Genomic DNA, 26,233 nt, shown 5'->3' on the forward strand with positions numbered 1-26,233 from the left:
CTATTATGATAAGCATTCTGGTGACATTTACACGCCATTTCAAACAAAGTTGCCTATTGGTTTTGTAAATAGAATCTCTTAAAGGAATATTCAGGCCAAAATGAAATTCTTTTTAATTTACCTCAGACCATCCAAAATGTAATCCAGTGATCCTCTTCATAGAAGCAAAAGATTTTTTTAGCTGAAACTGTGGTCTTTTGTGGCAATAGGCAAGTCAATGTCAAGCAGTACATTGAGTGTCACAACAACAAAAAAACATGGGCAACACAAATTTAATATCTTAGACCTTATGAAGTGAAAAACACTGCAGATCTGAATATTATTGTCAACATTACTTTGAATCCACAACCAATACCAATCACACACTGTAGACAACATGGGGGAGGGGGGCTCCCCTTCAGTTTTTAAACATTAAATACACAATTGCAAAATCTTTCAAAGAAATACTCTTTTGTAGATCATTTTGTAGCCTTTGGTTCCACAAAGGCATGCTTGATTTAGGGTTGATGTGACAGGGCTGCAGGCTCAGTGGAATTGAGGTAACACATTACATCAGGATCAGAGACGGGTGGAGCAAAAGCTGCGGCTCGTGCACCAACAGCACCTCTGGAATGCACATTTGCATTCAACCCCTTGTTGTGCCACACACTGAAGATATGCAAATTCAACCCTGTGATGCAAATCACACCCTCTGATATTTTCCCCCATTGTAGATCAAAGAAAACCAAAGGTGACAAACATTTTACAGCATTTTATTGTACAATTTTACATGTTAGTTTGTACAAATGTTTAACAAAAAAAAAGTCCTGCTCTGAAAAAAAAAAAAAAAAAAAAAAAAAAAGGTGTGTGTTTTTTTTTTTTTTTTAATTTCCAAATGTTTGTAGTGGCTGGGTAAGCTCTTCTGGGGTGAAACCCCTTGAAATGGAGGTTTTTATAAAAGGAAAAGGGATTGATGGTCAGAGTTTGGTCCAAGTCCAAAGACTTAAGATTTTGTGTCAGGCTTCGGGGTGGAGTCCGGAGGTCATGCAGGCTTAGGATCGGGTGTATTTTCCCCAGATGTGCAGCATGAAGACAGATGCGATAAACAACAGACTCATCACCAAAACTGGAACTGGGCCACTGCGAGAAATAATAGATGCAATTACTGCCAGTTCTCATTATGATCGTTACATAAAAACCAGTAAGACAGAGGGACCCCTAGTGGAGGAAAGAGACTAAATTCAACAACCAATTCTAAAATTTCAGGGTATAAGACCCACATTTTCCCCACACCTGACTAAAGCGTTTCAGATTATGGGTTGCATTTCTAGTTTGAGAAACCAATTCCATTCAAAACAACAGAAACTAATTATTTAGAAAAAGTTTGTGCTATAAATAATCCTTATCTGTAGTGAAAAAGTGAGAGGTATGCTTTGCTGTCGTGAAAATGTTACGAATGGTATTTTAACGCACTATTACTACAGTAGTCCTTCGTTAATCGCAGGAGTAACTTTCTAAAAATTGGCCGCAATAGGTGAAATCCGTGTAGTCAGCTTTATTTTTACAATTATCATAGATGTATAAATATATTTAAGGCTGTAAAACCCCTCACTACACTATTTATACACTTTTCTCCGACATGCATTAACATTTTCACACTTTTCTCTTGTTTAAACGCTCACATAACTTCTACCTTCCTTTAGCACAGGGGTGCCCAAACCTTTTCTTAAAAAAAAAAAAAAAAAAAAAGGCCAAAAATTATTATTTAAAAATTGCTTTACAACAATAATGCAGTGTAATTTTTAACGTTTTAATAATCAACTTACAGTAAAACAAAAACGATCCCATTTATAACACAATAAAGCTCAATACAGTAGTTGAGCTGGGCCTGCCTTTGCCTTGATTTGCTCACCGATGTCTTGTGCCTTGTCCTCTATCTGTCGAGTGACAGCATTTACATTTTACAGTATTTACAAGTCTGATTCATATGAAATATTTCAGTTGGCTTTTTTGTAGCTACGATTAAAACAAAGAAACAAAAGGCTATAGACTAAATTCAAAATGATGATCTCAGTCAAAAGCATTCCTGTCAACCAACTCCCCATCATTCTCCCTCTCTTTTCTGATGGGATGGCAGGCCAAACCAAATGTTACCATGGGCCAACTTTGGCCCGCAGGCCCTACATTGGGCACCTGCATGTCCAGAAGTCCAAATTTTGTGCAATGGTAAACATCTTCCTCTGCCTTTTGGGTACTACCATAAATGCCTTTGATGGTGCAGAAGGTTTCATCGATATTATGGGGTTTGTTGTGGAGAAAACTTGCAAACATACAGTACAGCACTTGAGTCACACTGCTAGCGATCAAAGATTTATGTAAATTTGGCAAGCTGAAAGCATTCTGTACTGTACAGGAGACACAGCATGGAGGAGATTGATTGACAATGATCTACACCCAATCAGGACAAAGAATGCAATGCACTGTAAAAAAGCACATCCAATTGCACAGAAAAAAACTATTCTGCAAAACTGCAAGACCGTGAAAGGTGAACAGAGTTATGGCAAGAGACCACTGCACAATAAAAAATTCCTTCAGGGTTGAACGCATCAAGTTAACTTGATAATTTTTACAAATTTACGTGGACTTGAATAATCTCACCCACCCCCTTAAGTAACATTACTTAATGTTAGGAATTCGAACAAGCTGCAATAGTCATTTAAGTGTATCACAAGCATATCTGTAAACACAGCTCTGTTGTTTAGTTCTTTTAGATCAGGGGTGTCCAATCTAGGTTCTGGAGGGCTGATGTCCTGCATAATTTAGCTCCAACTTCCTTCAACACACCTCCTTGAAAGTTTCCAGTACACCTATGAAGAGCTTGATTTAGCTGGTTCAGATGAATTTAATTGGGGTTAGAACTAAAATATGCAGGACACTGGCCCTCCAGGACACCCCTGCTTTAGATTATTTTGTCCCTCTTTGTATTCCCAACAGTACAGCTATATCAATCAGTAACATGGTGGCAGATATTTGTTTTTTTTCATGGTCTGCTAAAATGTGTTTTTTCAAAGATGTTGCCTTTTAATATTCCATTGATAAAATACGAGGAATAAAGCCACTTCATTGTTCTGCCCTATAGTTCAAGGACTGTATACAATTTAACTGAAGCTGCTTCCATGATTCACGCATGGCGTCATGGGACATAAAATGTATAAGTGGGATTTAAATAAAAAGTTCTGCAATAACTTCCTCCTCCCAGTGGGCCAATCAGGACTGCTCGCCTTGATCATGTGACAAAACGAGGTAATTAGGATTCTAAATGGGCGAGTAGGACAGTGTTAACGAGCTAGGTGGAAAATGTGGGGCTTTATTAAAGCAGGAACTGACCATCCCTTGAGTCGCTAGGCAGCTGTGTAACCATGCCGACTGAAGGCCCACCCCTCAGGCTTTAATTGATGTGACCTTTTCCAGCGGAACTTTAATTAAGCTCAAAACACACAGACAGACAGACACACACACACACACCAAACCTAAAGAGTGAAAAATACTTCACACACATTACTCCACACAGACTCACTTACTGGAGGAGACTCTTGACTGTAAATTCAGGCACTGTAGACGTGCTCAATAACATTCTCACACGCAGAGCTAATTCATATATCGAATTAAATAGATGTTTACAATCTAAAACAGTGCTTTAAAACACAAAAAAACTCTTCTGCAGATGGCTTGAAAATACAGGCGCACACGCACACTGCTGTAGGAGGGGAAATGGCAGGGGAGACATCAAATAAAGACGGAGGTTGAGCCCATGAGGCCAATTTCCTGTCGTTAAAATTTCATGTTTATCCTTATAAATGCTAAACCTCTCAGAAGCCTCCGCCCCTCCCTTTCGTGTCACTTCCTGTTGAGCTGAGGGGATGAATTAAAAATGAGCGTCTGTGTTGGTTCTTTGTGCATCAAGTATTTCAGCTTTTTATTATTTTGTTCTTAACTTAAGCCATAAAAAGCTATAAAAATATGTTTAGCATGTTTTCTTAGCTGGGGGATTTTTTTTCTCCTTACACACACAGGCTTTTTGTTGAAATAAATCATTATGACCAGCAATAATAATGTCAAAGAAATAAGGTATACACGCATAAAATATCACAATATGATTTACTATAAAAAATAAGCACGGAATAAAATCTGAAAACAAATGTGTCTTTGTAATATCACTAATTTAATCAAATCTTTTTATTGTACCCGAGTTTGACATTATTTTCAAAAATGTGCTACTTAAACTAGCATTGTCACGAAACTGGAATTCAGTACTGAAATTTTAGAAATGTCCATTTCTTGATAACATTAAAGCGCTGTTGAGTACGTTCTTAAACAGCGCTAATTTGCCATTGTGTTCACGTGCTCAACAGAAATGACTGTGATTGGCCGTAAAGGTCATCAGTTCACCGAACTCACAGTACCGGTAAACTCGCTGTTTACTGAGTGTAACCACAGATACAGGGACACTGAAGCATTTTAAAGCTCGAAGATCAGCTGGTCTATTTAGAAGCTGACATACGTGCAAACTGCTAATGAATTGATTGATCTTCACGGCTTTCAAATTCTCAGTCATTTCTGTTGATCATGTGAACACAATGGCAAATCGGCACTGTTTAAGAGCGCACTTAAATGTTAGTGGGAAATGGATGTTTTTAAAATTTCACTGCCAATACAACACAAACTAAATTAATGAATGTAATTAATTTGTTAAAGTTAATGTATGCATACATGTATAAACAAAAACAGATTTATTAAACAGATAGATTTATTAAAATAATATTTTAGTCACAAAATATATTTGGAAATTGAAGGATAATATAATTTAAGCAAATTATTGCAAAAAAAAAAGTCACTTTTTTTTTTTTTGCTTCTCTTGATTTTTCCTCTTTTTAAATTAGTATTTAATATTTTTCTGTAACATAAATTTGGGTGTACTAGTTTTTGGACTGTTATCGGAAGTTATTTTGTTAAATAAGCTCTAGATTTGGCTTCAGTACTGACTAATCTAATGTATATGCACAATTATAATATTGTCCAGATTCCTATTAAAATACCACATGTGGTCACGTGACCCTGCTCTGTTAAGGCTGATAGTTGCTGCTGATTCTGCGTGAGGTGCACACATATGGTCCCACGGCACCTTTCAAAAATGCAACTACACGAGGCGTAGCTCAAGCTCTGATTGGTTGGTTTGGTATCGTACAGATGCGTGGGCGGCGCAGAGAGCCACAAGACGGCAGCGAGCCCGTTGAAGCGAGTGTTTACAAGTGTCGAGCCCTGTAAAGCTCCAGATGGAAACTTTTGTTTTGGGTTTACCTTATGGTTTAAGTTGTTACATGTCTACCGCTTCTCGTCTCTAAATGAGCAAGTTTTAGCTTCTTGTAGAAGCTTCGTCTTCCCCACAAAGAAACTTGTCACAGAGGAACATAAAAGCCCGCTGCCAGCTAGCTTAAGTGTTATTGCAGAGCAACACAAACAGCACGCAGAGGTTTAAATGCACAGCTATGCGCAAGGCAAGGATGATTACTCGACGCAGAAGGCTTTAGAGACTTTAAAGGCTGTTTAATATACTTTTGCAGCCACATCTGATCTCTGGTCAAATAAGATGATATACCCATTCTTGAGCCTTACTTTGCTCTACATTGACAATGATTGCAAGCTGCACCAGAGATGCCTTGAGATTACACCAAAATATTTACATTAAAATAAATATTTTTTTTAATGAATCACTTTTAAAAATATTCTATAAAACTAGACATTTAAAAACTATAAAAACACTAATTTAAATGATAAATATTTACTACGTAATGCCAAAATAACGTTTATAAGATAATTTAATAGGCAAACTTCTGCTTATTAAATGATATCTTTCAAAAATAATATTAAGTAGGCTTTTTTTATTTTGCCAAATATGAATGTGATTTAAATTTCTGTAATGGGTGACTCACTGTAATGGGTGAAAATAACCCCACAAAAGTTACAAATTATAAATAAATCTACAATTGTGTTTTTCTGTTTAATAAAATATTAACACTGACATTGTGGACATCAGGTGTGCTTAATGTTTGCAGAAACACTGATTCTTTTTGTAGTCTTTCATTAACAGAAATAAGAATGATTTACATTTTGATGTTTAACTGTTGTAAATAAATGTAATGCATAGTTAATATATGAACAAACAAACCAAAAAAAAAAAAAAAACATCTTACAGACCTCAAACATATGAACAGCTGTTTAGTATGTTAACAATATATATATATATATATATATATATATATATATTCCAGATTTTGGTCAGTCTTGGAACAGAAAGAGTTGTGAGTCCCTCCACTGCTGTAATACTCACACTTTAAGCCCTGGTGAGTCTTCAGTGTAAAAGCGCCATATTCCTCCTGTGCCTGCAGAAGCTGTGGATCTGCCTCCGCTGCGCGCTCCGCTGCTTGTGGCTTTCCTGATAGAAGCAACAGACAACTTTAACCATATAGAGGTGTCACATTTAATCAAATCAAACCGAATTGAATGTGAAAAGGCTGATTAGAGCCCGACTGTCAGTTTTGCTAACAACTGGATACAACCTAATCATTGTGACTAAATAAACAACATCTTAGGGTCTACTGATCAAACAAACCACAGGAACACAAAGAATGTGATTCTGATATACTTCTGAGGTTTTCTGATACATGTTCTTCTGAGTTTAGACGTCAATAGAAAGAACAACGGTGAGTTCTTTTTTCAGCTTATTCTGCAATGCAGAGCTCTTTTCTATGATTAGGGATTAGTCAATTCCTCCATTTTCAAGTCCACAGGAATAACAAAAACACAAACAGTCAAACGACTTGCTCTACCGACAAGTTTATGGCTACAGATAAAGTAATATAATAAGAAAATACCAGTTCACTACATCAATCAGCATGAGCCATTTTGTTGGGGAGCCATGAGCCGGTTTGTTTTGTTATTTGTTAGTTTTTTTACAGCTAAAAATTGCAAGTGAATGAAACCGAAAGCCTAAAACTAATAAGGATGTAATGGCTATGACTGCTTTCAAGTGAAAGAATAAGTTCAACTGTCAAAATTGAAGGGTCAACCTGGAAGCTACACTCACACCATTTTAAATGTTTATTACTGTTACCCTGCTTGCTCTAAATTAATCTACTGCATCAAATATAAATAAACATGTAACTTGTTTAGAGTTGATCACTTTGATGACATGCTTTCTTAACTGCTGTGTTCTCACCACTGTAATTTTAGTTGTTTTTTGTTTGTTATGAAATAGAACCTGCAATGTAAAAATGCATCCAGCTGTTATAGCTGCAGCATAGGGATTGTCATTTACAGTTTACCCCTGGTGAAGCATTTTGAACTTCTGTTATGAAGAAAAGGAACAATTCACAGCATTTCATGGCCTTTAAAGTTCCAACAAAACTGTTCTTGCAGGATTTTTACCTTTGCCTGGCTGAGGTACCAGCGGTGCGGGGAGCCACCGTCTTACTGGGGGAACGGCTGGAGGCACCAACATTTGTTGCACTAGCTGCGGGTCCAGGCTGAAAATAAGACAAAAAAAAAGAACTTGCTAAACCACACAGTGAAAGAAAGATTCATTATGTGTCAATTGTAAGTCATACCCTACTAGAAAAACTTAATGCTACAGAAGATACTATAAAGGAGCTAATAATTTCATCTAAAGTCATACCTTACTAAGTGTCTCTCTCCATCTTTCTATCTCAGACAGACATCCTATGGGACTACAAAACGTCTTCATAAACTGCTCTTGAAAATGTTATAGAACATTGGATGTTAAAACCTAGACTATAGTGACAATTTAGTATATACAATTGATAGTAAGCGAGTATTCATGCTGAACGGGAGTCAGATTTAGACTTCAGAGCTGGTGTGAAGGACCAAAAGAGCCACGTCTGCCAAACAAACTCAGTGATTGCAGCTGTTGTTCAAACGAACCCGAAAAAGTACACATAAATCGTGTGACACGAGACTAAATATTATATTACTCAAAACCCAATTTGTCGATGCTTGAAACTCATATCTGAAGAACTGCTAAGTAAACATAACTAATGTTAGACTCACAACTGCAATAACGGTACGTTGGTACAGAGCACTACTGGCTGGACTGCCAACAATTCAGATATAACGTATAAAACGAATCGTACGCTAAATATGAAGCCTCATAAAGATGAATGGATGAATTCAGAAACTTACCATTGTGTGTAAATGTCTATGTCTCTGGAGACTGCGGGGGAAAAATAAATCTAGATGACTGACTCTGACTAAACTGCAGCAGACGCAGACCACTAGAAAAGAAAGCCTGGTGATGACGTCTCGCTGAGAAGGCCACGACAGCTAAAGAAAGGACCATCATAGGCGCCAGTAGCGTGCCTGAGCTAAACCGTGAACCTGAGCTTTACCTTTATACGCATTTAAGATATGTTTTGATTTTATATTTGATACAAGACCCCCGAAAAATCTAATACAATTTAACAAAACAATCCGATGCTGCTTGGCTTCAGAGTTTATTTTGTGAAAAACCTGAGGCGGTGATAATGGAGTGCAGTGACGTGTCAAATGCTATGGGTGATGTGTACCGATTTGGGCAGACATTTTGGCTCAATCAGGAAACCAGTTTCCTTAAATCGCCAACTTTGTGCCATTTTTGTTAGTCATTCATACAGACAGACGAGTTTGTGTCAGTGAACGTGAAAGGTAAGCGTTTTCTCGGTACGAAATTTTATAAGGTCGTTAGCTGATATGGTGGCTTATACTAGGTCTGTGTAACGTTAAACAAAACATGAAGTGATGTTACATTGTATTTAATAAGTAGCAAAGTAAATACAATGTCTAGACTTAAATGTTACTTAATATAAGTCATTGGGAATAAAGATGACTATTTCCTGCTCAGGCTGATCCGTCAAGCTTGTTTATACCTAAAACTGTACACGTTTAAAAACGAAATAACGTGTAATATAGCCTATGATAGAACGTGACCCAGTGACATGAAAGCATGAACGCGCGTAGAAACGTGTGCGCGCTCTGGCCTGTTGTAGCAACACAGTGACGTGACACATCGATGTGATTAATTATCTGATGCATTTGTTTATGTATATGACTATTTAATCATATTTTAACAAAATCTGACAAAAACCTCTTTTTTTTGGGAAAGTCTTTAGTTTACATTAAATTTAAATTGTAAAATGTCAGCGTGTGAAGAGGATTTTGCTTACTCTCATTTTACCTTCAATTTGTGTCAACCCCGATTAAGTTACTTTCTGTTGTTGAACACAAAAGAAGATATTTTGAAGAATGTTGGAAACCGGTAGATTTTTACTTCCATAATAACAATAAAAGGCTTCATTACATCTGGCTACATTCCTCCTTATATCTTATTTTGTGGTAACCTTCTGAGGGTGAGTAAATGTCTGTAAATCTTTTTTGGGTGAACTCTCCCTTAGAACAAAAGTGTGTGAACAGTTGCAAATAGAAAAATGTATTTGCCAAGCTTAATTATGAGGCATAACATTCAGCGAAACCTCCCTTTGACTCAGCAGGTTCCCGTCAGGACAGTATGGTTCGGGTGGTGTTCCTGCACCCTGATCTGGGTATAGGTGGAGCAGAGCGTCTGGTGGTGGACGCGGCTGTAGCTCTGCGCTCTCGTGGATGTAGTGTTCAGATCTGGACAGCGCATTATGACCCGCAGCACTGCTTCTCGGAGACTCTCTCTCCTGACCTGCCGGTGGTGTGTGTGGGCGACTGGCTGCCCACCAGTGTATTCGGTTATTTCCACGCTCTCTGTGCTTACCTGCGCATGATCTACCTAACCATATATCTCGTGCTCTTTAGTGGGGAGGAGTTTGATGTTGTCTTCTGCGATCAGGTAACTATTAATTATTAAAGTTATTTTAGTCTCATTTTACAATCTCTTACTGTTGACAGAGTTGTGTCAATTAAACAACAATTGACAACTTTTCCGACAACTATTGTGTGATAGGGTGCATCATTACACATTATCTGAAATAATCTGAAGAGTAGAACAGAAACAAACAATTGAAGTATTGCTTATGAATGGGTATAATAGGGCTGGATGATATTGGAAAATTTTGACATTGCAATTTTTATTTTCTTAGATATATTGCGATATGAATAAAATTTCACAAGCTAGCTTGTATAGCTGTGGGGGAGGAGGTCGTTAATTTAGATTGATTGGGTTAGTTTTGTAAGGTTGTGAACCGTGTATAAGAATAAGGCAATACAAGTTTATTTATATAGCACATTTCATACACAATAGTAATTCAAAGTGCTTTACAAAAACAGGAATAAACGACACAAGCATAAGAAATTATAAAAAAAGAACTAAAATGATTAAAACAGATAAAAATGGGTTAAACGTTTAATTAAATGTGTTAATAAACATATTGCAAGAATTTTTACAATGAAGCAAAGAAAAATGTGTTTTATGGTTTTCTCCGAGAGTCAAACAGCATTCAGGTACAGACATTGAATAATGAAGTGAAAAATAACTCTGTTTAGTCTTTATTGTATTAAAAATTCAATAAATTTATTCTTTATTAAAGTTACAAATGTTGTACGTTATTGTGCCTGAATGCTTTTAACTCTTTTGAAAAGCCTTTATAACACATAGAAATGATAAAGTTTTACTCTGGTTATACTTTGAAATGACTTTACATTCTCATGTATTTTCAATTGTTGATCAACTATAGACCCAACACAACATTGCATATGCTGTGATGTGACTATTGTGGACACACACATTGCGATATCGATGCTGAAACGATATATATTGTGCAGACCTAATGTATAACTTAAACATTAAACAATACATAATTGACAACTTAATCATTGCTCAATAAAATATTGAATACCTTTTACTTTGAATATATTTAGGGTGTAAGTATGTTGATTGCGTCATGTTTAAATCTGATCTAGATGTAGTGTTAAAAATGACAAAAATGCATTTTTTGTTTCTCCCAAAAATGTTGCTTTTTATAGACCTCATACATTCATTTTTTTCAAAACTATGAATGTGGATAAGTCTGATTAAACAAATAATTGAGATTAATATGATTGTGAGGTAGTCATTATGGCAAATTTTATCACCGTTTATAGAGAATGAAAATTCTATTTAGATATTTAACATGAAGTAACAGTTAATCATCTTACCACAAAATCAAACTCTGACATAAATCAGAGTTTTGTTTCAACTTTCAGGCAGAGCTTAAAATGTAAACGAATCATTTCCAGATCAAAAACACAATAAAAGCTATGATGTGACAGTATATTGACCATGCAATAGCTTTGTTCTAACTCAGAGGCTGCCTCTTGAAAAGTTCACTATTGAAGACTGATTGTGCCATTGCTGCGCTACAAATGCTGTCATAAGGCAAAGGCTTCCTCAGATGCAGCCTTCAAATGCACCATTCGTTGTCTGGAAAATTTATGCATCCTTCATGGCTCAGACTATCCTAAGATTCATTGCACACATTTTTTATTTATTTAATATATTTCAATGTAAATATTGTTTCCCTAATTCCTAATCCAAATGCAAAAACTGCATTTTAGATGTCAACAGAAGCTGTCACAGTTGATGACTAGAGCAGCCTTTCGCAGTCCTTTCTTTGAGAATGCATGGTTCAGCCTTAATGGATTTTGTATTGGAATGCAGCTAACTTAAGCTTTCCCAGAACAATTATGTCACTAAACAGTCTTGGGCAAATGTCTATAAGATGTTTCTGCATGGTCTGATAGAGCAGTTCATTAGTTATAGCCCATTAAATCTGCCCATATTAAATCAGACACTGAAATAAAGTGAGAGGGATAGTGTATATGTGAAATACTTGCATCTGTAGCATCTTTATACTAATAAACTACTTAAGATGTGACTTTATTTACTCCAAAACAAAGATGTCTCCCCTTTTTTTGTAGACAGATATAATGTAGACATTCAGTAGCAAAGCTGTTTTATCAGTAAAAGTAATGGGCTCAGTTTCTGTGCTCCTTCTGTGTCCTCCTGCCTGTGCATTCAGTGATTTCACAGTATTTAGACAGACTGTGGAATGAATCTCCATGTACTCACGCTTATTCTGTCTTACTCGTTTATATCACCCTGTCACTGTGGGATTATTCCAAAAATAAATATTGAAACAACAAGATCCCAATTCTGACCTTTTTCTAAACTGAACCCCACTCAAATTAAGCACTGCCTTTAGGGGCTTATTTACCTGAATGACTCTGTTATCCTCAGTGGTGTAGGGTAACAAATTGCAAATACTCAAATTACTGTAATGGAGTAGTTTTTTCTCAGGAATTGTAATTCACCAAGTAGTTTTAAAAATGTGTACTTTTACTTTCACTTGAGTAAATTTTTAGTGCTGTATTGATACTTTTACTCCACTATTATCCTTCAACCGGCAGCCACTACTTAATGTTTTTTCTGGTCTATGGGGATTGGCTCAGTACAAAAATCAGCCATGTGGTTCCTGTCCAATCGAATTGCACATAGATAGTTAATCGCATCATACTAAACAATTCAATCAGAATTCAAATCAGGACATGGGTGCTTTTATAAATGCCACAAACCATTTGGAAGCATTTAAAGTGTCCAAAAAGATGTCCAAAATCTTTACATGCAGTTACCCACAGACTGTTTTGACTGTATATCACTGATGAGAAGATGAAGGATGTTTACTGTATGACTGAAATCGCCAAACAGTCTTAAGCAATAACTAAAGGCACTACAGAATGTTACGTTTACACACACGCATTAGCATTTCACAGTGTAATACTCACTAGTCTTCAGTACTTTTAAAAGGGCTACTTTTTACTTTTACAGATACTTTTACTCTACTTGCGCTACATTTTTGGGCAAGTAACAGACCCCCTTGTTTTTATTAATACTTTATTACTAATTTACCATATTGGGTAGCCTACTATGTTAGGTTTGTAATCTGACACAGTGCCAGTGACACAAATCATAAGAAGTGAAGTCAAGACAAGATCTGAAACAGATCTAAAACGCTAGGGATTAAGCCAATGGAAGGTTATATAATTATTATTTTTACCCACAATCTTACTTTCTCTCTCTCTCAGAATAAACAAAATAATTTATCGATGTCACAAACATCATAATACCAGCCATGCATGTAAAGCACAAATAATGTCCTTCAATTAGGTCACATCTAGCGGCCATCATTCTTAACACCAATCTCCATGATTGTAAGCTGCTTGCTTTTCTGTTTGTTCCATTACTCCGTTTGTTAGATGTTTACCACTTTCTTTTTCAGTCTGAAGCGCGTCAAATGCATAAACCGCCCAATTCGCGCCACAGGAAGTCTAATCTCATCTTTGCATTGACTTCGCATGTATATCACTTGCGCTTCATCCGCGTCTGCTTACTGCACAGGCTGCAAAACATTTCCCTTCACTCTCATGTAATGTTAGGAATGCGAGGGTGCAGGTGAGTTGTCATTTTCCAGAGAGACACTCGCATACATCCCGTGTCCTGCTTATACAAGTCATGTAAAACAAATAATTGCAACCTGAAATAAATATAATTTAATTATATGGTTTGCAACTGAATGTTTTTTGAGAATTTTTTTGCGCTTATTTTTACTTAGGAATTTTGCTGGATTGCAAAAATGTGCGACTTTTTGTTGATTTTGTGTTGGATTCAGCGATCGCACAATCATGAAAAACGTGGGGGTCTGAAGTAATGGTACTTTTATTTGAGTATTATTTTTCTGTACTATTTCCACCACTGGTAATCCTTATTACATGTTGACTTACTGAACACATAAAATGTACACAAAACATTGACATGACACAAATTTTTCTTTGAGAAAACTGAAAGAGTCATGTATGTTTTCGCCAAGTGACTCGGATTACATTGAAGGCATTGTTTTTTCTATCATTTCAAGGACTCCCTGAGAATCAAACTGTTATGCTTCAGAAAAACCTTCGAGAGACACTTAGTGAGAACTTCCATAGTGCCATAAACAAGGACATTTTAGATATTCGCACAATTACAAGTTTTAATTTTATTTACCCATTTTACTCTTTCAGGTTTCAGCGTGCATTCCTTTTTTGCGATTGGCACGTCACAGGAAGAAAGTTCTGTTCTACTGTCATTTTCCTGACCAGCTACTGACTCAGCGCCGCTCTGCTCTGAAGCGCCTGTATCGAGGGCCAATTGACTGGTTCGAAGAACTGACCACAGGCATGGCCGATCGCATTCTAGTCAACAGCCAGTTCACCGCCAGAATTTTCAAACAGACGTTTCCCAAACTGTCCGAGATCCACACCGACATCCTTTATCCCTCTTTGAACCCATCAGCTTTCGATGATGAAGTAGAGGGTCTCGGTGGACTCCTCCCTGAAGGACGGAGCTTCGTTTATTTGTCGATCAATCGTTACGAACGCAAAAAAAACCTGCCATTGGCATTACAAGCATTAGCAGGCCTGAAGGACCGACTGTCAGAAGGAGAATGGGAGCGTGTGCACCTTGTAATGGCGGGAGGTTACGACGAGCGTGTGGCTGAAAATGTAGAGCACTATGAAGAACTGCGCTTACTAGTGACCTCTCTTGGCCTGGAGGACCACGTCACCTTCTTGCGCTCGTTTTCAGACAAACAGAAACTGTCTTTGCTGCATAACAGCACTTGTGTACTCTACACTCCCAGCAATGAACATTTTGGGATTGTACCTATTGAATCCATGTACTTGCGCTGCCCCGTTATTGCTGTTAGCTCTGGTGGACCGCTAGAATCTGTGGCGCATGAAGAAACAGGGTTTCTTTGTGAACCCACACCTGATCACTTTTCGGAAGCCATGCAGAAGTTCGTTTCAGATCCTAAATTAAAGCAGAGAATGGGACAGGCTGGCAGAGAGCGGGTACAGCAGCGCTTCTCAATGCAAGCCTTCGCCGAGCAGCTCTATAGTCATATCGCCAGCCTTACCCAATAACCAATCATGACATCATAAAGGCCATTCTGCTTCGAACCGAACATTCTGCCAGTCCAGTTGCCATGGAGGGACTAATGAAAGTATGTCATCTCTAATGAAAGAAAAGAGCAGTGCCAGTTAACATGGCTTAAGAGTTCAATAAGAGCCTTGAAGAATGTGGAGCACTCATCCGACCCAGAGGTTAATGAATTATCGTGCACCGACCACATTGATCAAGCATGTCACAGCTAGGCCTGAGGACCATATGTGTACAAATTTTTTTTATGCCGAAGGACCATTAAAGAGTTTCTTGGGCAGAGATCGATAGACAAGTTTCCGTGCCCTGCTCTGTTGGCCAGCGTCTTGGCTTTTGTTTAGCGATAACAATGGAGGATATAAAGAGTTATTAAAGTCTTCAACTAAAGATGCTCGTAATAAGTTTGCTGGAGTAGAAAAAGAGAAAAGTTTTCTTAGGACACTGAAGGTCATGTGCTGTATTGGGTTTGAGGTTGTTACTGACTGTGAATCTCCTCATGCTATTGATATGAGACTGAAGCCCCGATTAAATGAGACGCTGCGTCTTGTTTGTGTTGTTTGCCTTTGTTTCTTTATTCTTGGATTCACTGGAGTGACCAGACAGACCGGTCTTGCTCATTTGATTTTCCTGAATTTATTTAAAACCGATTTATAAACTAAATTAACACTAAAATAAATCAGAATAAATTCTGGCATTGTGTTGTTTTAAACAGTATTTATTCAAAAAAATTGACTTTTTTTAAATGTAAATAGTTAAGATTAATAAAAATTATTATTATTTTTTTAAACATTTCAAAGGGATGGCTCTCCAAAAGAATATGACATTTTGCCATTCATTTCACAAGTTAGCAACCACAGATAATTAGAAAATTTAGTAACCCTTTATAATAACTACACGCTATGATATCTATAAATCATTTAGCAAAAAGTGAAATCAGTATCTGTTTGTAAGCAGTTTGTAAATACAGCTACAAATGCTGTATTCTTGACTTATAAGTACATTTATAATGTGCTTAATGATTGTGTTTTCATATTTTGTCAATGATTATTTTTTCATTACTTAATTAAGTATACATTATTTACAAACTACTTATTTAAGAATAGTTGGTGCTATTTTAAGATCATTCAGAATGTGTAAGTAAATGATTAATAAACTATTCAAATGAACATTTACATATCTTATTATTCAGGCATATAGTAATGGTTACTTTGTATGTTAAGAAATGCTTTATTAACTCAACTTCATCCAGTCTTGTGACCTAAAGTGAGGACTATTTATGCTTTATAAATCCTGTATAAATGACAATTAAAGGCTCAGTTATATCTCAGTTATATTCTAAACAGGAAAAAAAAGAAAATAAATGACTTTTAGTAATTTCTATTTATGTGAAGATACACAAATGAAACCGTATTGAATGAAAAATAAATCTTTGCAACCTTATGAGAAATAAAATTACTGTACAGTTTAAACTTCGCTGAATTACTTTGAAATGTTGTATTATAATATATTGTTATATTAATATATTGTTGTTTCCAACAACAACAATCTAATTTTATTTAATTAATTTAATTCTAATTGTATTTGAACACTCCTGTTATCCAGCAGTTTAAAGTTTACAGTAATTTTATTTTTTAGATAAAATTGCAAACATCTACTGTTCATTTGATACTAAGCCTTTAGATGTCATTTATAAGGGATTTATAAAGCATAACTAGTCCTCACTTTAGATTAGGGGTTAAATAAAGCATTTATTAACATACTTTATGCCTGAATAATAAGATATATAAATGTTATTTTGAATAGTTTATTAATCGTTCATTCGGAATGATTCTAAACGCCACCAACTACTATTAAATACAAATGATTTGTTAATAATGCAACACTGAATTTAGTAATGAACAATTAATAACTAAAAAATAAAGTAGAAAACACAATCGTTAAGCACATTATAAATGTTCTCATAAGTCAAGAATACAGCATGTGAAGCTGCAGTTATAAACTGCTTACTAACCTATAGAAATGTAAAGTTAATTCTTTATAAATAATGAATTCACTATTTGCTTATGCTTAATAACATTATTCGTAGTGTGTAGTTATTATAAAGTGTTACCGAGATTTTTTTTGGCGACTGTCCCGGGAGAGGGCTCTGAGCTTGAAAAGATTGCCAAGATTATAGTCGATCAGGTACAACAGTTCAGAACATGTAAAAATTGTGGAGTCATTTTCAGTTTTACTGTAATTGAAAGTTTATCAGTTGCACGTGTTTTTAAGGCCAGTTAACATTTTAAGTAACTTTAAAGCATTTGGGACACAAGGAATTATTTTGTAAAAAATTTGCTAGCTTTAACAAAGATTTATTTTGTTTAATTATTTATACAATGGGCGACGTGATGGCGCAGTAGGTAGTGCTGTCACCTCACAGCAAGAAGGGCCGCTAGTTCGAGCCTCGGCTGGGTCAGTTGGTGTTCCTGTGTGGAGTTTGCATGTTCTCCCTGCGTTCGCGTGGGTTTCCTCCAGGTGCTCCGGTTTCCCCCACAGTCCAAAGACATGTGGTACAGGTGAATTGGGAAGGCTAAATTGTCCGTAGTGAATGAGTGTGTAAAGATGTTTCCCAGAGATGGGTTGCATCTGCTGCGCAAAACGTGCTGTATAAGTTGGCGGTTCATTCCGCTGTGGTGACCCCGGATTAATAAAGGGACTAAGCTGAAAAGAAAATTAATGAATGAATTTATACAATGAAGGCTATACAACTTTATTGCTTATTTCATTCTTTGATTTCTGTACCTGAATACTGTTAGACTTCTTTATTTATTATCCATCCTGGTATTAGTTTATTATATTTTCTGCAGATGCATTGAGGATTTGGTGAAATGTTGCTATATAAATCGTGGAAAATAAAAATATTGCAATGTAAGTTTTTTCAAATATTTTGCAGCCCAGTCAGTTTATTGTAAAGACTAGTGATCACATTTTGAAAATTAGACCTTATATCCAGGTTTCACAAGTATTACCTGATGTTTTTAAATCTTTTATATTATTTTAAATGGTTTTAAAACAAAAGCTCAGCCAAAAATGAACTATTTTCAAACTCTTTAAGTCATTGTAAGGCTCTCTTTTATATTTTAAAAAGGTTGTTTAGCAGGCTTTTGGCCCCCTGAGAACTCCTGCTCTATACGTCCGTCCACTCTGAATATGAATCTGAATATCTGCGATAACCTCAGAGGTGAATGCACTTGGGCTTGCATGCTGAATTAATAAGGGGGGAGGGGGGTGTTTTTAAATAGGCTTTAATTTTGTATCTCAGACGGTCAGATATATTGCCTCACTAGCGTCACATCCGTTTTGTTGGCAGTTTGGGAGCAGTTTTTGTTGCATTTCCTCATTAACACTCGATGCGTTAAAGATGAGGACCTTATTTTTAGCCGTGCACTGATTGGGTTTTAATCATACATAAAAAGAGGGGTTATGGGCCAGCGAACGTGTAAATCAAGGGCGCACAATAACAAGGTCAGCATGCACAACCTTCTCACTGTGTTAGAGCTAAAGATCTTTGCGTATGGCCATTCAGTTGGAGAATGGAGGAAAGTTTTCGATTTTTAAGTGCAGATGTGGACTGTAATTAATAGTTTTCATCAGAATTGTACTTGAGAATACAATGAACGAGACAGAATGGGCTTCATATTGAGTTACAATCATAAATGAGCAATAGATTTTCTCCAAACTGGATTTGAGATGGTGCTGAAAGAGATGCTTATTCGTTTATATCAACTGTGATAAACGTTGGGTTTAGAGTTAAAGTCTGAGGCACAACAGTGATTTCCAGTTGAATACTTACTGAGCAGTACTATTAAAAAAGCAGCTCAACAAAAGGAAATAGTAAGAATATCTCCCCCCAATGGATGCGCGCAGACAGGAATATCCCTTGACTGTTCTGTATGACATATTAGTTTACAACCATTTGTATTCATAGCCTGTCTTTTAGTGTTTTCTTATATGAAACGCTTGCAAATTATGATTTCAAATTTTACGGCTTTAATAAAATATTCCAGCACATTAGCATATATCTGGTGCGGATTATTGGTGCACTGTGAGGGGTGGGCTTTGATTTACATTTGGGGTATAAAGCAAATAAAAAATCTTTCTCCGTTTTTTAAAATAGCAATCAATAACATCTCTATGGCAAGTTATGAGCAAAATGATAGCCTCAATAAAAGCAGTTATTTATCGCCGTAGATAAAGAAACATAACCAGTCAAATTTATAATAGTCAACGGCCCCATACAGGAAGCTTAGGATAGGAAATGGGATTCCTATGCTGTTAAAGACTCGCTATTGCTGTGCACTGTCTAAAATTAAGGTTCAGAGGGAGGGTCGGAAGCAATGGCAGACAAAATTGTATCAATGTTTCACAGGCTCTGACAAAGGTGTAGTATAAAGGTGTGATATAAATTTGAGGGGAAATCCAGCCATTACAATAGGAATTAGCAAATTATGGAACTAAATTAATAGAAATTCATCATCCTGATAAAAAAGCGCTTTATACATCTGAACATGACAGATGAGTGTACATTTTTGACTCTGATACTTGTGTTGTGGACAAGAAACATGTTAAACTATGACCAGTTTCCATTTTAATGATGTGTGTTATGTCAGTGTTTCTCAACCACGTTCTTGGAGGACCACCAATATTGCTTGTTTTAGATGTCTTCTTTGTCTGTCACACCCATTATAGGTCTTTTGGTCTCTGCTAATTAAATGATGATATGAACAGGTGTTTGGTTTAGGAGACATGGGTTGTTTCTCATTTCCAAGAACGCAGAGAATGGACGTGCGTTCTTGTGGAGACCTTTCTTGCCAGGTTGTTTGAAAGAACAAACTTGGACGGCTGTGAGAACATAGACCGCGTTCTGTGAGAATTTATATCATGATGGTTCTTCCTGATGGTCACATAACCTTCATGCATTTTTTACTGAAAATTATTTAAACATTCCAGCAGTCATACAACGATTTATTGATTTTTTCCTTTTTAATATATATATATATATATAATGTGAATTTCAGCATTTCCACCGTATAATTTAGGGAAGCACCTGAGAGTTATATATATAAGTTATATCTCTGAACTTATAAACATAAAATGCTGCACTTCCCACCTCCTTTATTCAATCGCAATGAATTCAGTGTCTTCTCGAGCAAGTTTTGCGCTCAAGTCTGCATCCACGCATCCTCAATATCAAGAACACATCCGGGAACTTTCACGTGACCTCCGTTCTTGCAGTCTTGAGTGTTGGAATTGAATTTTGGCAGTTGATGATGACGTTACTTGAGAACACGAGGACGCAAGATCGCTGAAAAACTCATATTAAGAAACAACCATGGAAATTGTGCAGAGCTCGTGGTCCTCTAGGAACGTGATTGAGAAACACTGTGTTATGTTATTAGGAAGGTGGAACTAGCAATTGACTTCCAAAAAACAAGAGCAGAAACAATGGCCATCAAAGCAATGTGCCTAATACTAGCTGTCATTTCATCTAGGAGTACAGAAAAAAAAGCCAATAATACCCTCACAGATTGTTCTTTAATTGTATAATTCCACCTAGCACCTTCATTCTGACACGTTTGGAAGCTACACAAGGGGATTTTGTACCCCGTAACATCATAAAGGGCCAAAAATCAAATGTCAAGTCTTTCCCTTGGGATCTTGTGAAGATATAAGATAAAAGGATTGATTATTGTGTCACAATTTGAACTCTGCATTACCATGGCAAACATTTATCTTGGTGTGAAAACCGTTTGAATCATTTTAAGACCTTATTTACAGACCACAGACGCCAATAAAGACTCTTTATTCTAAGGGGTAATTCCACAAACAAAAAATGTGAGACTGGCAGGGGTTTTGGTTTTGATAGCATCCTTTACGAATGCAGATTTTAAAAAAGAATTAAGGAAGAAAACACTTTCGGTATGACTGCCTAACAGATTAACCATTTATGCCTCGGGCGATTTTGATTAAACTCTACTGCACGTATCAGCTGGCACTGATGGAGGAATTTGCAGCTGTACTTGCAAATTCATGGTTCAATATAAAACCAGCCCTGTTAGAAATCTAAATATACATAAATTAATTAACTGAAAAAAATTACAATCCAAGACACAAGACCCACCCAAAGGTCTTGAGCTCAATTATTATAAATGTCCATATAGTACATATTTACGTAGGAGATCAATTGGAAAGTAGCACAATGAAATGTAACACCATGCTTTGTGTGAACAGTAAGTGTGTTCAAACTGTTTTCAGTGTGAGCGCTGCATGAGGCGGCGCTGACCATGTGTTTATGGTCATTTACCCGTGTGCGGTCGCTAATAACTAGTACTCATCAGTGACAGTTTTTAGATCCAACACAGGCTTATTGTGGATACGTACCCCTGTCTATATTTCTGTAGAGCATGAATTATATACCCAGAAGTACATCTACGGGGTGGTATGATGGCGCATCAGCTTCTGTTCCTTTTCAAGCTACTACTGACTGCTTACCTCTGTGTGGACTGCTCTTCCGGTATTTTCCCAGTAGCTCGCTGCATACGCTGATGGGCTTGGGACGCACAGTGTAGATGACCATGATGATTTGTTTCGAGTCCGGCGAAGAATAGTTCCAGAAATCAGGTAAAACAAAAGCAAAAAAAAAAAAAGAATAAAACAACAGACTGAAAACGTGGTGAAAACACACGGCTGCGACCGCTTTTCTTTTTCTAGATTGCTTTTGAAAAACAGTATCGGTTGGGTTTAAGGAAGGAGGTGGGTGGGTCAGTCATTGAGTCGACAGCAAGCTGGCTGTCGTTTATATTGCGCCCTCTGGTGGATTTACGTAAAAAGAAGATGTGCGAGTGGAATTTGTGATCATCAAAAAGCATACACAGCGGCCTCTGGTGGATTTGCATAAACAAAAACTGCAAGCAGATGTACCTAAGGCTACGTATTTTGCTGTCCCCAGGTTGTTTTTTTCAAGTCCGATTGCCGTAAAAAAAATTGTGTATGGAACGCATCATCAATGCACCGTGATCCACTGAGATATGGAACTGAACCGAATCGATGGCATGAAAATTAGAACCGTACCAAACCGAACCGAGAGACCAGTGTAGGTTCTGCGCTCTACAAATTTACCATGTAAGCTATTTCATCTAGGTTCATTTGGCAATAATTCTACATTTGTCACTTGTCATTTGCAGGTAAACTCATTTCATTGACCAGAGCACACCAGTCTAGTTGTTTGGAATGCACTCATGTCAGTCATCCTAGCATTGACAGATAACAGCTCATTGGTTATTGTGGCTTTCTTGGTCGCTGTTGCTATTCAACCGTTTTGTTAAAAGTTTCTTTTCCAACAAATTTCAGTAATAATAATTCCTTACATGTAAATAGCACTTTTCTGCACACTCAAAGTGCTTTACGCATTGGGGGGAATCTCCTCATCCACCACCAGTGTCCAGCATCCACCTGGATGACGCGACGGCAGCCATATTGCGCCAGACCAGGTCACCTCGGAAGAACGAACCCGGGAGAGCGCGAGAACACAGAACACGTTCTGTGAGAAATGAGATGCTGCGTTCTTCCTGATGAAAATATGGATTAGCCACTAAATCCCTAAAAAATTCCAAACTGCTGTGCGATTTCGTTGGTTTGACAGTGTATTCTCCAAGTTAAGCGGCGATTTCCAAAACAAACAGGGGTCACCACAACACTGCTAATTTTCACACAACATATATGTAAAAACTAGGTCCACGCGAAATCTGCGTGCGCAGAATTCTGCAGATTTTTCGCAGATTTTCCTCAGATTTTTAGCCCATCATTAATTCTGTTTATTTACTTGAGTAAATGTGTGTAAATCTATATTTATTCAGTTTTTTTATTAATTACAGTAATATTATTGACTAACATGAAAACGTTCATCTGATTTATGTACAATGCAGTTTGTACAGTAATATTTTATTCCTTTTAGTAGATATATTATATGAGAGACTTGATTTGTTCACCAAATAAAGTGAATCTAATTGGATTTGCATTTTAAACATTAAATAAAAGTTAAAAAGATATAATTTTTTATTTCACATATTAAGGTTTTAGTTATGATACTCCCAAAATAATTCCACAGAAATCTGCAGATTTTAACCAAAATTCTCAGCAGAAATAGCAAAAAACATCCACAGATTCCGTTTGGCCCAAGTAAAAACTCATCATACATTGTAGCCCGGTCCATTTGTTCATTGGGTCAGTTTACTTTCTCCACACAAATGGTGGCCTGAGACTACGATGTTCAGGTGATCTCAGACTGACTGCGCACAATTTGCCAGATTCACTTATAGCCAAACAGAGCATAATAAAAGTGAAAAATGTGTTTCTCTTGCAAGACACTGTTAAGGAGTATGACAGTTACATCAAATACATAAGGGAACATTTTTATGGTGAAAGTGGCTTTGTGATCATTGAAGCTTTGCGTATCTTTTGAGCTTTGTAAAAATGTGACCCAAAGAAGATGACCCTGGCTTTCATCAACCCTTTCATTTTTTTTCCTCAGCCCAAGTATTTTTTCTCACAACTACGAGTATGTGTGTGTGTGTTTTGAGTGAGAATGTGTGATGAGATACTCGTTGCCCTCAGTGATCCTGGCTGCTTTCCAGCCCTCAGTTGGCCCTTAATCAGCGAGCTGTCACTCAAGCAGAAGCAGTGACACCCTGCATATTCACCAGTCACCTGGGACCCCCGATTAGACACTCAGCTCCCCCCTTTCTACCCTCCTCAGGCACAAAAACAACTCCCCTCAGAGTCAACAAAAGCCCAACCAAATCAGATTTTGCCCAACACGCAAGCGCTCCTGATGCCCATCCACTCAAGTAAGCGTCTTTCTCTAAACATTTACAGTATTTTAATTCTGTGAACTTGTGTTCTGTTATAATCACGAGAACCAATCGTGCGAAGCTGGCAGCGGTTGGCAAGAGTGACAGTGATGCCAGCGAGTCCTCGGCCCAGCTGGAGATCAGCGCTCACCTGAGGAAGGGTCGCGTCAATCAGCCTCCCGTCCGGCGTCCCGCGCGCCCCTCGACACCGCCTATTTACCCTCAAACAAAAGCGCCGTTCAACCGCGGGTTCGTGTCGCGATGGCAGAATAGATTGAGCTGTCACAGCAGTTGCTCAGAGGGAAGATTAATAACCAACACAAACAATAACGTTCCCGCCATCACCATAAATATGCTAATGAGCGTTATCAATACAGCGGCTAATGGAGGCGGCGGAATTACGGCGAGGGCACGAGGGCGAGCCGTTTATTCACAGACCGCTCTGATAAACCCACAGCGCGGCCCCGCAATAAAAGCAGCCACCCTTAAAAGCTATCAGCTCGCGAGTAAGACAACACTTCATTGTGCGAGAATGGAGAGGTAAAGGAAAATGCGTGCCAAGGATTTAATTAAGAGTCAACAGGGTGAGCGAAGCTGCTGGCTTGGGAGGGAGAGAGTCAGTTGTCGAGATAATGATATTGTGGGGCGTTGATGTTTGTAAGTAATCGGGCATCTGTTTTAGAAGATGAATCAAACTTCTGTATGGGATAGCATGACGCACATAGGAGAGAGTGGGGGCAGTTGCAACACCTTTAGCATTTCCTTCAGTTTCTCAGAGAGTTTTTTGTGGACACCCAAACTTTTAATATAATCAGCGGCGGATTTAGTGATTTGGGGCCCTAAGCAATTCCAGTCATGGGGCCCAAGTGCTGAAATGCACCCTTTCTAATTTTATTTATATTGCTGTTTGTTGTATCACTAAATTGTCTTTTCTACATTTAAATTAATGCAATCTCTACATTTTAAATGATTATTGTAAAATGAATTTACAGCTAAAAATAATACATGGTTTTTTTTTGTTTTACAAATTTGACTGCTGGACTGCTCCATGGTGGATATTTTATTTTGTAATATTATTACATAACAATACATTATTATAATTCATTGTCATTTTCTTTTTGGCTTTGTCCCTTTATTAATCTGGGGTCGCCACAGCGGAATGAACCAGCAACTTATCCAGCACATGTTTTACGCAGCGGATACCCTTCCAGCTGCAACCCATCACTGAAAAACACCCATACACTCATTCATACACATAGACTACGGACAATTTTAGCTTACAATTCACCTGTACCGAATGTCTTTGGACTTGTGAGGGGAAACCGGAGCACCTGGAGGAAACCCACGCGAATGCCAGGAGAACATGCAAACTCCTCACAAAAATCACAACTGACCCAGCCAAGGCTCGAACCAGCAACCTTCCTGCTGTGAGGCGACAGCACTACCTACTGCGCCACCATGTTGCCAGTATGAGAAATTTTCTCAACATTAAAAAAATACTTTTTAATCTAAAAATTAGTTTACTGAAAGAATGGTCACAGTTGGCTGATTTCTCTCAGATTGAATGAGGGTCTAACTTGTTGCAACTGTCGCATGTTGTAACCGTCCCCACTCTTCTACTATGTAGTCCTACTTGCATTTAGCTTGCATTTGCATTTATTTGCAAGTATCATTTGGTACTACAATGCACTAACCCTAGGCATACGTGTTTTTTATCACAAATTACTACGTGGATGTACCCATATAAAAAATACAGTATTTTTTTGTTATTACTGTGTTTTTGAACCATACTATAGGCCTAATAAAACGTATACTTGAATTAAAAGAGTACTATGTTGCTGATACAGTAATATATATTGGCCATTACTGTAGTTTTCTACAACTATAAGGTATATTACACACCAATACTTCACAGTTAACCATAGTAAAAAGTAAAGTTTACTACAGTGTTTATTACAGTTTTTCAGTTTGCTATATTTAATATGCTGTATGCTGTAGTATTCATTAGGCTAACAAAGAGTTGTAAATTTGTAAGTTGTAAATACTTTATTTTACTACTGTAATACATTTTACTACTTTGTTAAAATAGTTGGGTTAAAAATACCCCAACATATAACCCAGCTACAGGTTATTATAGCACCTTCCAAACTAAGGGTTATTTTGACCCAGTGCATTAGGTTATATAATTTAACCCAATGTATTGGGTTAGTTAGATAAAATGTTATTTTTTACCATTCCAGTATTACTATTGCTACTATGACTAGAACTTCTGTTAATTTTATAATTATGGCTAAATAAATGTCTCCGCTGGGTCCTAAAG

The 26,233-nt window shown here is 37.2% G+C and overlaps 2 protein-coding genes across 3 annotated transcripts; one reads left to right on the forward strand and one right to left on the reverse strand.

The window, feature by feature from the left end:
* Positions 1 to 736: 736 nt before the first annotated feature.
* LOC130243937 (protein transport protein Sec61 subunit beta-like) lies at positions 737 to 8,364 on the reverse strand. Its single transcript, XM_056476250.1, has 4 exons — positions 8,236 to 8,364; positions 7,465 to 7,562; positions 6,368 to 6,472; positions 737 to 1,119 (listed from the first exon to the last, which is right to left on the reverse strand). The coding sequence occupies exons 1-4, from the start codon at positions 8,236 to 8,238 to the stop codon at positions 1,032 to 1,034; spliced, it is 294 nt and encodes a 97-aa protein (XP_056332225.1). The 5' UTR covers positions 8,239 to 8,364; the 3' UTR covers positions 737 to 1,031.
* Positions 8,365 to 8,626: 262 nt separating this feature from the next.
* Positions 8,627 to 15,569, forward strand: alg2 (ALG2 alpha-1,3/1,6-mannosyltransferase). Of its 2 annotated transcripts, none has more exons than XM_056476170.1 (3): positions 8,627 to 8,736; positions 9,579 to 9,904; positions 14,107 to 15,569. In XM_056476170.1, exons 2-3 carry the CDS (start codon positions 9,596 to 9,598, stop codon positions 15,004 to 15,006), a joined length of 1,209 nt encoding a protein of 402 aa, XP_056332145.1. In that variant the 5' UTR covers positions 8,627 to 8,736; positions 9,579 to 9,595; the 3' UTR covers positions 15,007 to 15,569. The 2 variants fall into 2 exon arrangements, with proteins under 2 accessions (XP_056332145.1, XP_056332146.1); XM_056476171.1 differs by having other exon boundaries at positions 8,640 to 8,736; positions 9,576 to 9,904.
* Positions 15,570 to 26,233: the final 10,664 nt, after the last annotated feature.

The sequence above is a fragment of the Danio aesculapii genome, chromosome 16, assembly GCF_903798145.1.
Source record: "Danio aesculapii chromosome 16, fDanAes4.1, whole genome shotgun sequence".
In the NCBI taxonomy this organism is placed as follows: domain Eukaryota; kingdom Metazoa; phylum Chordata; class Actinopteri; order Cypriniformes; family Danionidae; genus Danio; species Danio aesculapii.